Source organism: Mytilus trossulus, chromosome 11 (assembly GCF_036588685.1).
Source record: "Mytilus trossulus isolate FHL-02 chromosome 11, PNRI_Mtr1.1.1.hap1, whole genome shotgun sequence".
NCBI lineage: Eukaryota > Metazoa > Mollusca > Bivalvia > Mytilida > Mytilidae > Mytilus > Mytilus trossulus.
This window is the reverse complement of record NC_086383.1, coordinates 10678028-10692118: the sequence shown is the minus strand read 5'-3', so window position 1 is coordinate 10692118 and position 14091 is coordinate 10678028. Positions and strand designations below refer to the sequence as shown.

General features: G+C 31.5%; 1 protein-coding gene across 1 annotated transcript; it reads right to left on the bottom strand.

Annotated features, from left to right (window-relative positions):
* Nucleotides 1–12095: 12095 nt before the first annotated feature.
* LOC134689713 (FMRFamide receptor-like) lies at nt 12096–13656 on the bottom strand (the record flags this gene model as incomplete). The annotated part of the gene is made up of 1 exon (XM_063549679.1): nt 12096–13656. A coding segment is annotated over one exon (1020 nt), but the record flags the coding sequence as incomplete, so codon positions are not given.
* Nucleotides 13657–14091: the final 435 nt, after the last annotated feature.

Genomic DNA, 14091 nt, shown 5'->3' with positions numbered 1-14091 from the left:
TGTTTCATTTTTAAAAGTAAAAATTGATTTTTTTATTTTTCTCTTAAATCCCACAGAATTCTTTCTCTGTCAGTTCTCCCGTTTTTTTTATTTATTTTTTTTGGAATTTTTTAGTTGTTTTTTGGGTGTTTTTAATAACGTTTTTTTCCAAAGTAAAAAAAAAATTTTTTTGGGAGTAAGAAAATTTGGTGTTTTTTGGGGTGTTTTTTTGCTTTTTTATAAAAATTTAGGGCTCTTTTACTTGAAATGAGGGTAATTTTTTTGGGGGTCAAATTTTTTTTTTTTTGGAGGGGGGTATAGGTGTGTGATATTGTGTTATGTTTTCCTTACAGTTTTTACTAAAAGGCGTTCATATAAAGATATAATTTGAAAGTTTGTTCATTTATATACTATCGATAAACAGTAGTGATTTGGTGAGCTGCAAATCGAAAGGTAACATTAAATCTAATGTTTTGTAACTTTTTTCAGTGCAAAGCGATCCTTCAATTATTTAAGATTATTTGCCGGAATTGTTTCTTGTTTCGTCAAGTTTGTTCTTAATTTACCCTCGTTGTCAAGCTTGGGATATATAATGTAGCTGTGTGCATACGAAAATGCATGTAAAAAGTCTGAAATATGACAGTTGTTATACATTCGTTTAATGTGTTTCGGCTTTTAATTTTTGCATTTGATTAGGGACTTTTTTTTTTTAGCTTATGACACGATGGGGCCTTTTAACGTTTATTATAAAGTTTAAAATATGCTCGTTGTCGAAGACGGTCGAATGCCATTCAGTTGTTTCTATACTTGTCCTTTAGTGGATAATTGGCTCATCAACAATCTCTATTTGCCTACCTTATATTGTTTATTTATAAATGTAAACTGACAACAAGAATCAGGAAATCCCAATAATCTTTTTCTATGATCAATGTGTTTTTGGTATGAATTATTATTATTTTTTTAAATAGTTTGATAAAAACTATTCTTCATGGAAAATGTTTTCTTTCAAAATAATAAATCAGCTTTTGGTTAAGTAATTTTCAGTAAAAATTTGGCTTCTGCAAAGTACTAATTCTGACATTTTCGTTATATTCCGGGCATGTAGTTCAGTGCTTGTGGTTGATTAATATATGGCATACAAGAAATTGTCCTTCACAGTTTTTTTTATAAATTCAGCCGTTAATTTTCTTTGTTGAATTGCTTCATACGTCGTTTTATAGCAAATGATACGGCAATGGATTTATCTCATTGTTAAAAGAAACCATTGCCTATTAATACAATGTAATACTTACAACGGCTTCATTTAAACTTGCTTGACTGTTGTCCTATTGGCAATCATACCACATATAATTTTCTTTTTATATTTGTAGAATATGAGATCTGATTGTAAAATTAGCTTTTCCATTCATGTTACTTTTTACATGTCTATATACTTTATTATAAATTAAGGAGAACCTAATTACAAATTCAATTTCAAAGAAAGGTTTTATAGCCCAATATTTGTTTGTAAAACTGTTATTAAAGGGACTTTATATACATAAAACGGAAATGGCAAGCTGTGCTTTCGTGATTTATTCCTATACCCCAGTTTATATTTATTCTTAATATTACGCCAATAGTATAAGATATTGTCACCTTCATGCTGGTTAACCTGAACAAAAGGGAAGAAGACAGGGTTTTAAAATTCGTTCGGACTTGTCAAGGCGTTAAAACCGTTGTAGAATTTCAATTAATAAACACAATAAGTTATCTACACATGCTCTCAAACATGGTGCTAAGTCTTATATATTGCATACTCACAAATAGACTGTAAAACTATGACAGTACAGGAAATAAAACATGTTGTTGATTGTATTAATAAAGTTAATCTCACATGCAAAACTGATTCTCGTATAGTTTTGAAGAATTTTCTATAAATCAGGAAAAAAATCAATTTTAATGACGTTACAAAGGTCATCAAAATAAAGCAACTTGTTTTTGTCGACAACCATAACATGAAAGTTGTCTTTGGAAGTTATATTTTTTTATTACAGATATTAACATTTTGCCATCATGTACATGACAAATATGTTGTATAATAAACCTAAGCATCAAATAAAATGGGTTCTTTTGATTTTCGATTTGTCTCATTAGGATTTAAATGCATTTATTGGTTGAAAATAGCAAATTAGTTGTACATTGTTCATAGCATTTCAAATATCAAGAATTAGTTTGGTTTTAATTATCTATACTACTGTAACTAGCATGTATATAAGGTCAGTGCTATGGCAGTAGTTATCTATTCGATTGATGTGTTGAACTTTTGATTTTGTCATTTAAATAGGGAGATTCCGTTTTGGATTATTCTCCAATTTTTAATTTGTTCTTATTTTACTTTTAAATGATTATACCAATTTTGTTTTAACATAACGGTTTACTTGTGTTTTCTAAGTTGTGTTTTGTAAACTGTTTTTTTTCGTCAATCTATGTTGTTTAAAGACGCTTGCAAATGTTCTTAGCCTTTCGAGTTAGTATTTCCCTCTGGTATCTTCTTCGTCTAATTTTAATTGTATAACAAACTGTCAATATCAAAATATTAATAAGTTCCGGAACTCTCGACAAAAAATCGAATAGAAAATGGTTAATAAAAGTAGTCCATTCCCAAGTGACTTCAAAGTGTATTATCTTAAATGCATGGTCATCTTTTGTATCATAATAAAATCGGAAGTTTCTGTGTGTGTTGCGTTTCGGTGTTGTGTCGTTGTTCTCCTCTTATATTTAATGCGTTTCGCTCGGTTTTGGTTTGTTACCCTGATTTTGTTTTTTGTCCATGGATTTATGAGTTTTGAACAGCGGTATACTACTGTTGCCTTTATTTATATCTGCGGAAACCTGAAAAATAATTCTACACCGTTTTCAATTGTTCAAATTTATCAGAAGTTCAGATTCATTAGGGAAGTCATCAGAATTTTCTTTTTATTGGAAGTGTAGTCATATACATCCATGATAGCCAGTAAAACAAGCATAGCGAACGGTTAAGAAATATATATGTATGTACATATTATGAGACCAAACACAAAAACATATTTTTTGACGTAATTAAAACAATAGTAATCGACGATATAGGTGAACCAACATCGCAGCATAAAATATCTATCCATATTTATACATCGCATTTCAAAGTTTCTTGCAATTTAATTAATGGGTAGAAACAGAGTTCATTGGATTTTTTTTTTCATAACAAAAAAAGCCAGACATGCACCTGCAAAAAATAAAAACATTAAAAAACACATAAAACGAATAGCGCCTCTATATAAGGATTTCACCCAATGTGAAGAGATTACTGATGTGTAAATGGATGTGATTAACTCATCACAGTTCAAAAGACGCTTATCATAAGATCCCCAGCTGACAAGCGAGAAGTGGCCAATCATATTAGATGAAGAAATTTATAAGTATCCGATTAAAGTTTGAATGCGACGCATTCGGAATAAGTGTCTTGTCATACGAGGTTGGTTTATCTGGGTTCAAAAAATTTCGGAAAACCTCAGCATTCTGTATTTACTGATCTGATCTGTCAATTTAACGTTGAAATGTAAAAATTATTTACATTTTATATTCTAATTTAAATTCAAATTATAAATAAATTTACAATATTTTCGTATGCAATTGACAAGTCTGTCATTGTTTGACAACATTCCACATTAGACCTGTTGACACAGAAACTAACAGAAAGAAGTCACTGTACGACCATCAGCGATGTGCCAAGCCCATACCGTATAGTACACTTCTACTAAATCCTTAAACAAGGCTCGGGAAAGGACACCTTCAACTTGAATAAGATAGTATTCGAACTCAAAGTGTTCAAGAGAAACGAAAGATACCAGATGAAGAGTAAAACTCATATATTGAAAATAAACTGACAACGCTACGGCTAACGCTAAAAAGACGAATAGACATAGAATAGTACAAAAGACACAACTTAGAAAACTGAAGACTAAGCAAAACGAACCCAACCAAAAATTGAGGGTGATCTAATGTGCTCCAGATGTGTTAGCAGATCCTGATCCACATATGGCACCCATCGTATTGGTTATATCATAACAAATCCGGTAAAAAGTCCATTCGGTAGGTCACAATCGTGAAAAGAGAAGGAGATTGTTTATATCACTGTGTCACTGATGAAGTCTTTTGTAGACGAAACGCGCTTCTGGCACATATGCAAAATTTAGTCCTGGTATCTATGATGAGTTAATTAATATAGTATGATGTACAAGTTAAGCAATTTTTATTTCAATTTATCTTTAGTCTTTTTACCGAAAAAAAATAAATTATTACAACAACAATTTACGTTTCATTAATAACAAGCTCGTAAAAGTTCACATAATCCATATCTTTATATAGAAATTAAAAGCTTCTGAATAGCGTCAAAAATGTACTAATAAACATTAATAGTTATCAAAGGTACCAGGATTATTATTTGATACGCAAGACGCGTATTCCGTCTACATTATACTCATTAGTGACGCTTTTAATTAGTTAATTAAAGCTAAAAGTAAAATGTTGAAGAGCATAGAACAATGTACATAGAAGTCCAAAAACTTAAAAAAAAGTTGTGCCAAACACTTCTAAAGTAATCCTTTTCTGAAATAAGAAAGTCCTTAGTTTTTTACAAAATCCAAAGTTTTGTAAGAGGAAGTTTATAAGAAATGAACATTTAATTGATGTCATCACCGAAATGCTGGCCTGATGATACCCTCGGGGACGAAACGTACCCCAGCCGTGATATGACCAAGTGGTGTAAAAAGTTTTCAAAGGTACCAGGATTACGATGTAGTACGCAAGACGCGCGTTTCGTAAGTTAGTATGTCATTAAGTCGAAGCTGCATTCTGTATTGAAATCATTTCGACAGTTTCAAATTTGAGACATACATTTGTTTTTTTCCCCGTGAAAAAAAAAGTTTGGCAACATTATCTACAAAAATATAGCATAAACAAATACAAGTCTTTATCATTTTAATCGTAAACATACAGATCATTATAATATATATATCGTGAAGATGGTGTTTCATGATATTTACAACGATTGAATATTTTGCATTTTAGTGTTGGATATCTTACATTTAAACGTAACATCAATACTAAATTATTCATAAAAATGACACTTGTCAAAATTATATTTGGTATGACATGTCACCAGGGACAATGTTACTTATTTGCTAGCGTATACAATCATGAAAGCAGGTGACATATTTTAAGTCTTAGAATTAAACTGAAAATAGTATACGTCAAGTTTGATAAAACCGTGTACTCTTATGGGATTGTATAAAAAGTGATAAGTTATATGTTGTATAATACTATATATATTATTTGCACATTGTAGGCGTTCAACACCAAAGCTTAGGGACCACCGTGTCTGCATCGACAATGTTATTGGCAATTTCAACGATCAAATTTCTACTTTGTACTTTTAGTTTCATTGCTGTTGAGGGAATTTCATATTTCTTATTCTTAATAAGGATGTGTTGTATTACTGGTAGGTTATCATTAAATGATCACCTGGCCCGAAAGCTAAGGATTTTTCCATCCCTAGACGTTAGTTGTCGTCTTATATAATGTACTCTCTGTAAACTATAGTATATAACCACACTTGGAAATAATAATTTCGGGAGTATATAATTTAAAACAAACTAAGGTGGTGCAAATAGAGAACACGAGGTAATATTCAATAAAATTGAGAATGAAAATCAGGAATGCGTCAAAGAGACAACAACCCGACCATAGAACAGACAACAGTAGAAAGTCACCAATACAAAATTTCCGCACCCGCAGGCGTCCTTCAGCTGGCCCCTGTTCAAGTTTACCTACCATGTAAAAACACCAAGCTCAGAATACTAAGTTTCCCTGCTAATTCTTCGTTTGATTTTACCGACAATTTTCAGACGACTCATCATAGGAGTTATTTCCTAAAATATTTATTTTCTGCCGATGTTTTCATTTTTACCTTTAATCATAATAGCTATAATTGAATAAACTCTACATTAAGAATGAGGTATCCTTAGTTTCACAGATAGTATCGGATATGTTCCTTACGTCGTAACTACAATCCCCTTCCCTTTTATGTATGTGACCTACCGAATTAGACTATTTACCAGATATGTTATAACATGATCAACACGACGGGTGCCACATGTGGAGCAGGATCTGCCTACCATACTGGAGCACATGAGAACAACCCCAGTTGTTAATGGGGTTCGTGTTGCGTATTCTTTAGTTTTCTGTGTTGTGTCATGTGTATTATTGTTTAAAATTGAGAATTGATATGGGGAATGTGTCAAAGAGACAACAACTTGATCACAGAACAAATCAACAGCAGAAGTTCATCAACAGGCCTTCCATGTAACGAGAAATTCCCGCACCCGGAGGCGTCCTTCAGATGACCCCTCAACAAATATATACTAGTTCAGTGATAATGAACGCCAAATTTCTAAATTGTACACAAGAAACTAACATTAAAATAATACGAGACTAACAAAGGCCAGGGGCTCCTGGCTTAAACAGGCGCAAACACCTTTTAAAGTAAATTAAAGTATGAAGGGACACTTGTTATAATTATATTGTGACGTCCTTTTGTGATGTCGTAAACTCATGAGAGGTTGCAATTTCTATACTGTAGTTTACATTTTGTGATGTACATTTTGTGATGTGCGTTTATTTTATTAAACTATGTTTTTTCTCTTTCCTGAGTATTATTGCGTTTAATTGTAGTTTATTTTTGTAACATCAAGTTGTCAATAACATGAATAAAGCGGTATTTAAATACTGTCATATAAGCGAGAGGATTGGTTAGTAATAAAATCAGGTTCAACTCACCATTTTGTTTTTCTTTAAACATTCTGTACCAAGTCAGGAATAAAGTAGTTCTTACCAAATTGTTCTGTGTATGTTTCTCTAGATCGAAGAAACAATTTTGAAAGCCAACAATGTATATAAGTCATCGAAGACAAGCGGAGCTATGTTATTTTACTGGACTTTAAAAAAAGATCTTCAGTCCATCAATAGGAAAACGGTGCCTGATGGAATATGTGATGGCTTTTAAATTTTTCTTTTTGATCTAGAGAAAAACGCGACAGACAGGTATTCTCATTTATATTGTTTTTTTTCTCTATTAGCTGCTGCTTATGTTATAGTTAATAGAAGAACTAATTTTGTGAAAATAAAACAGATACGTAACAAAAATATTTCCTCGGCCAAGAAACATAAAACATCTAACACCTTATAGGTATAAGTGAACGGCTTTATGGATAATCTTTTGAAAGCATAATTATTTTTATAACTACATGTATTGTATCCAAATGGTTGTATGCGTGACTTATGGTTAACCGATTTGTTTACTACTTATTCTAAGGTATCATAACAAAAACATTAACCATAATCTCTTCTTCCAAAACATTATGATATTTTCATTACTGCCATGCTTGTTTAAATATCGTCTTTTTTATATCATTATACGTAAGATGTTTCAAATCTTCAAATCTTTCCACTGGTATTGCTCGCTAGGAAATAAAATAAAATCTTTCTTAAATTGAATTTATGTGTGTCTGTTGATTTTTACTGTTGTACAATTGATTCATCAAATAAAAAAAGTGATGCCTTTCGAACGTGTATTCTGTTGGAAGTGTAAACGTTTCCAAATTTTCCAATAACAATCTCAAAAATCGATTGAAAAGACACAACTACTAAACAATTTGTATCAACTTCAAAAAGAAGGAGACTATTTTCTGAAACAGGGTAAAAGTTTTCTGCCATACATTAAACACTTGCAATACAAATCCACTTCATTAAATGTCACAAAAGAGAATATGACTCATCCGATAAAGATTGGACTTAACTAGTAGGTTAAAACCGCAAAAGAACTATTCGCTAGTAAGTTGAGACACCGACACATCGTATTGATCAACCAATTCGTTATGTTGATTGTAGCACATTTCATTTCGTAGTAGTTTCCTACCATCTGTCCTTTGTTGGTATTTACAAATCTCAATTGATTTCAATGAAAAACGATACAATATCAAGTTAAACATTATGATTTTTCCAACCTTAGTAATAATATACCAACTTCACCCGAGTAAGGAGCATACATTTGTCAACAAATACGATATTTTAGAGTCTGTGATGCTACTAAGACTGTTTAAATCGCCTTAGGTTTTTTTTACAAAGAATTAATGAGCCAGGGTCTTATCTAAACACATCTCGGCAATTTGCTCAAAAAGTTCATCGGAATAAACTAAAACCTGAGAGAAAAATATTTAGTGTGCTCTTCACAAATAAAACATGATTGTCTTGAGTTATAAATAGGTGTGCATCTTTTTATTTTGTCTTGAGTTATAGATTTCAGATTCTGGAGGTGTGTATCTTTTTAATTTGCTTAAGGTTAATTATTATGTGCCTTCTTGCTTCTGTTTTGCTTGTTTGGCTAACACAGTTTTGTGAATATATCCGAATTATAAGAAATGTCATGTATTAACATAGTATGTCCGTTACGGTTTCTTACCAACTTTCCTCGATATGACGGAAGTAAAAACATATGTTATACAAGTCGGTAGTTTAGCAAGCTACAAAATATAATTGAACCTATTTTTGTTATTGTCGATGCCTGTACCAATTGAGGAAAAATATAATTGTTTTTACGTGGATTAAAAATGTATGCTTTTGTAGAATTTCATGGACTTCCACTTTTTGAAGTTTGACTTGTTTTTTTTTATATGTTTAAACACTACTACATAATAATTGTATGGACTTCTAAGATAACTCTTCCAGATCACGTGATATTATTCCTAGTTTGTTGTAGGGTTCGTTTTGCTTATTTATTAGTTTGTTTTCTATATTTTGCCATGTGAACTATTGTTTGTATGTTTGTCTTCTTTCATTTTTAGCCATGGCGTTGTCAGTTTATTTTCAGTTTATGAGTTTGACTGTGCCTCTGATATCTTTCGTCCCTCTCCTTTAACAACTATTTCCGCTTCAGAGGGATGAGGAATCGTCATTGTATTTAAATAGTAATAAAAACTCGCCAACAGGTTTATATTTAACCATCATTTTAATCCACTCTTTTCTACATAAGAAAATGCTTGTCCCAAGTCAAGAATATAATAGTTGGTTTCCATTCGTTCATTTGATAAGAGACTTGGATTAACGTTGCCCGATTTGAACTTTTGTTGGACATTTTGCTGGTAAGTGCTCTTAAACTTTGTTCATGGTTTCAACAATTAGATTTGAGTAAATCGGTAAGTCGACACGATCATTTAGCGTACTAATATTGTGTGTCTGGTATCTTAAATGGATGTGAAATCTGCTTGCCATTCCTGAGCACCTGATATTACCCCCATTTGTTGGTGGGTTTGTGTTGCTTAGTTTTTACTAGTTTTCGATGGTGTGTCTTGCGTACTATATGCCTGTTTTTTCTTTTTTCTTTTTTAACCATTGATTTGTCAGTTTATTTTCGATCTATGAGTTTGACTGTTCCTCTGTTCTCTTTTGACCTCTCCTTCAATGAATTTGTACTGCACGATACTGGAAAAACTCAATATAAGTGCAGATAAAATAAACATTAAAAGAAAAATTAATATACTAGTACATCCATCTTTGTGAACTGTTTTCTTAAACATATTAATATTTGATTACCAGAATGTACTATAAGAATAATTAGAACATTGGGTTTTAACATTTCTCTGCTGTTTGTTAAACTATAAATTGATGAGATGATTGAATGTTAGATATGATAAGTATCTTTAGTGAGCTATAATTTCCAGTAGCTGAATCAATTTTATCACAACTGACCTTTTATAAACTTGCGTTATCTATTAAACAATATAGCAACACTAATAAAGGAGTAGGTTCAGTAAGACCCTTTTTTTGCCTCAAAATATAGCAGTTTTACACAATTGTTTAAATACTAACTTTCAGTTATTTTGGGGAAGATATAATGTCTCTGCTGAATAAATATGGGCTGCTTTTTTGCATTACCATGCACATATATTGGGTATTTACATCATTAAGTCATGCTGAATTACTGCAATCTTTACAATTTTAGGATTTGAGTTATATTTTATACGGTTTCCCTCTTAAATGAAACTGGCCGCATTTTTGATATTGAAATGTAAGTTGTGTTTAATGATAATATATAACATACATAAAGGTCGAGGATGAACACAGATGCGGCCACTTTCATTTTTGACAAGAACCATATGAAAAGTGACATTTTTTGGCATAATGGATAATTTTTTCATAATAAAGCTTTAATCGGAACGTTTTTAATTAGTGAATTATTAAAAATCGCTCACAAAAAATTATTTAACCAATTGAAATAGGCAATTAAGTGTTAGAAAAGTGTCCAAAATCTCTCGTCAGATGAACTTAAAATTTGAGGCCAAAACCGGCCCTTACCGGACCTACTCCTTTTATCTAGATCAAACGAAATAGACACTAAGCGTACTGAATTGTATGCCTGGATTCTTAAGTCAATTTGTAATTCATAATAGTGGACGAGCCCCATATGAGAGCAGAAAGAAAATCATTAAAAGGAAAATCAATATACTAGTAAATCAATTATTGGTGAAATATGTTTGCAACATAAATACTACAATTAAATAACTGCATTACCCTGTTATTAATTCAAAGTACACGATTTCCCTTTATATATCGGTTACACAGAATGTACTATATACTATATTGTATAATTTGTTACATATTTCACAGTGATATCTTACCATAGCTTTGTTTATTCTTGTTTATGTACTATTAACCTTAAATATTTATCCCTAATAACTTTATTAGATATGTGTATGCATCCAGTTATCGCATCTCAAATTTATTCGTTCATAGAGTTAATTTACGTTTTTTGATTGAGTTAAGCTTAATGATAATTATCTTTTTTATATTATGATGATAAAAGGTAGAAAGTTTGGTACCATTAAAACGTTAAATCCCGCTGCAAATGTTTGCACCTGTCCTAAGTCAGAAATCTGAGGTACAGTAGTTGTCGTTTGTTGATGTAATTAATACGTGTTTCTGGTTTCTCTTTTTTTTTTATATAGATTAGCTGTTGATTTTCCCGTTTGAATGGTTTTACACTTGTAATCGTGGGGCTCTTTATAGCTTGTTGTTCGGTGTGAGCCAAGGTTCCGTGTTGAAGGCCGTAACTTGACCAATAACGGTTTACTTTAATAAATTGTTATTTGGATGGAGATTTTTCTCCTTGACACTCATACCATATCTTCTTTTACATATATGAATAATAATAAGGACATCATTCACTTGCAATTGTAACACCTGTCTAATATTATATTTGAGCAGTCCTGGCGACTGTTTTATTATACCGTATTTTGATGAAATGATTAAATGGTACATTTGATATGTATCACTAGTAAGCGTCATGTTACAGTAGCTGAAACAATTTAATCAGAACTGACCTTTTATAAACTTGCGTATTTAAGTTTACAATATAGCAACACTGATGAATTTTTCCTCGATGAAACGAAATAGGCACTTATCGTACAAAATTTAATGTCTATTATCTTTTATGAGTTTGTATTGCACAAAAGTGGACAAGTTCCATATCAGAGCAGAAGAATAAACATTAAAAGGAAAATCAATATCATAGTACATCCATCTTTGAGAACTGTGTTTGGTACATTTGAATGTTTGCATTATCCTGTTTTCGATTCAAAATTCACGATTGTCATAGCATCTTCATATCTGATTACCAAAATATACTATACAAATAATAAGGACATCATTCACCTCCACATGTAACACCTGTCTTATATTAATTTTTGATCATTTCTGTGACTGTTTTGTTACACTATAAATTAATGAGATGATTGAATGGTACATTTGATAAGTATCACTAGTGAGCTATAATTTACAGTACCAGAATCAATTTAATCAGAACTGACCTTTTATCTTATGGTATACGAAGACGGAAGTACATTACGGATATCGACTATAACCAACGTTGAAACATAAATCACAAAACACTCTAAAGCATTAACATATATATTTAGAAATAAATGAAGCAGCCCAATATTTTAAGTTATAATTTACAATAATAAATGTTTATCACAGAACCCGGGAATTGAAATATTTACATTTAAGATGAACATGATTAAAGCTGAGAAAAAATATGGTGTTGTACGTTTTCAATAAATTAAAAGAGGTTGACAATTTTATTACCAATCGTCATCTTTGACATTTGATAAAACAGACAAAGAAATGATGAAATGGTTAAATGGTGAAGACGCTATAAAGAGCATAGTATGGATTATGTGGTGTTTTGATATTGTTCGTTAACATGAGGGATTGCGTATCGCTTATCCTTCACCCGTGATTTTGGCAGAGTCGATTTTTTCTTGAGACAACATGTCTTTATAGTATTTTCTATCAAAGTCAATAAATCTTTGTCTTGAAATATTCAACATTTCAAAATTGTTAACATTTCATTTACTTAAAAAGGCGTTTAAAGTTCAACCAAATGATAATTGTGCTTTACAAGAGCAAATGTAACATAAACGAACATATTCTTTCATGGTTTCATAAATGTTACTTCTTTTGTTCTTGATTTAAGTTCGGGCGGATTTTTGTAATATCACTTTTAATGTGTAATATTTATAACAAAAATCAAACCGCACTGCCTCTTTTTGATTTATGCATTGCCTGAGACTCCGAAAGGCGTCTGTAAGTTTCTTCTTCGAGTTCAGTCTTTTTCCTTTTCAAATGAGCACAGAATAAGGCCTCGAAATTTTTGACAAATGTTCTGCTAAATAAACAATAAATAATAAAGTTCACAGCTGCATTCAGTGCTAAAAGTGTATCGGAATATTCCCTTATTCCCTTAACTAGAAAATCCTCTTCCTCGTGGTAGCCATATCCAAAAAATGTCGTCATAATGGCATCCGGTGTGATACAGAGAATGAACGTTACCATGACGACAACCATCATAATTGTAACTCGGTGACGTGCACTGTTCCGCTTATTCGCTCTAGATTTTCGGATTGAATTTATTATACACGTATTCAGTGTTATTAGGATTAATAAAGGAATATTACATCGTAAGAAATTCTGAACCCAATTATACGCCGAAGCAAATGTTTCATTTTGCCATAATGCTGTTATTTCAACAAAGTATTGAGTTGTATTAGTATCCTGATCGACTACTAATATAGTTTTATATCTCATAGCAGAAGGAATAGCGACACAAGTCATTACAAAATAAATCAATGCACTGGTCGTAATAGCCCTAGATCTACTACAGATTAATCTGGCTCTTACGGGATGACAGACCATTATATATCGCTCGGCAGCAACTGCCACTGTTAACCAGGAGGAAATACATGCCGACATGTTGAAAATGAAATGTGCATACGGATATATATAACCAAAGGCTTTGTTTGCTTCCGCTTTGTGACTTTTAGACAGAAGAGTCACGGAGAAGTAAATAATGTCATTAAGTAATTTCACGCTGTCTGAAACAGCCAGTGCACTTAGAAAGGCATTGGTAGATGTCAACATGTTTTTCTTTGATAGTACTATTAAAGTGATCATGTTGGCTAATATTCCCGGTATACATATTGTCGGGTATAATATAAGTCCTGTAATAAACTGCGATGTTTCGTAAAATTCTTTGTATTTCAAATCAAACAATTTGTTACGTTATTTTCAGAAACTGATAGCTGCATTATCTCTTATATTGCCGGTGATGGCCTTTGGTTTTAATATTCCATCTGAAAAGAAAAATAACGAGAAATATTAAATCCTGCAGATTTTGCTTTTTAATTGTTTTTTATGTCATAAACAAGACTTCTGAAATATTAAATCCTATAGAGTTTGCATTTCAATTGTTTTTCTGTCATAAACAAGACTTCTGAAATATTTTATATGACAAAGGCAAATCTAAAACATTAACACGTTATTTCATCTAATGATATAAATTGGTAAAACTTATTGATTTTCTTTAAAGTGAAGGAGAAAAGAAGTGTTTGGCGGCACATACTAATTGCAGTATTTAGAATAACGATTATAATGTTTCTTTACATTTAATTGAAATAACAACATCATTTATAGAGCAAGAACTTA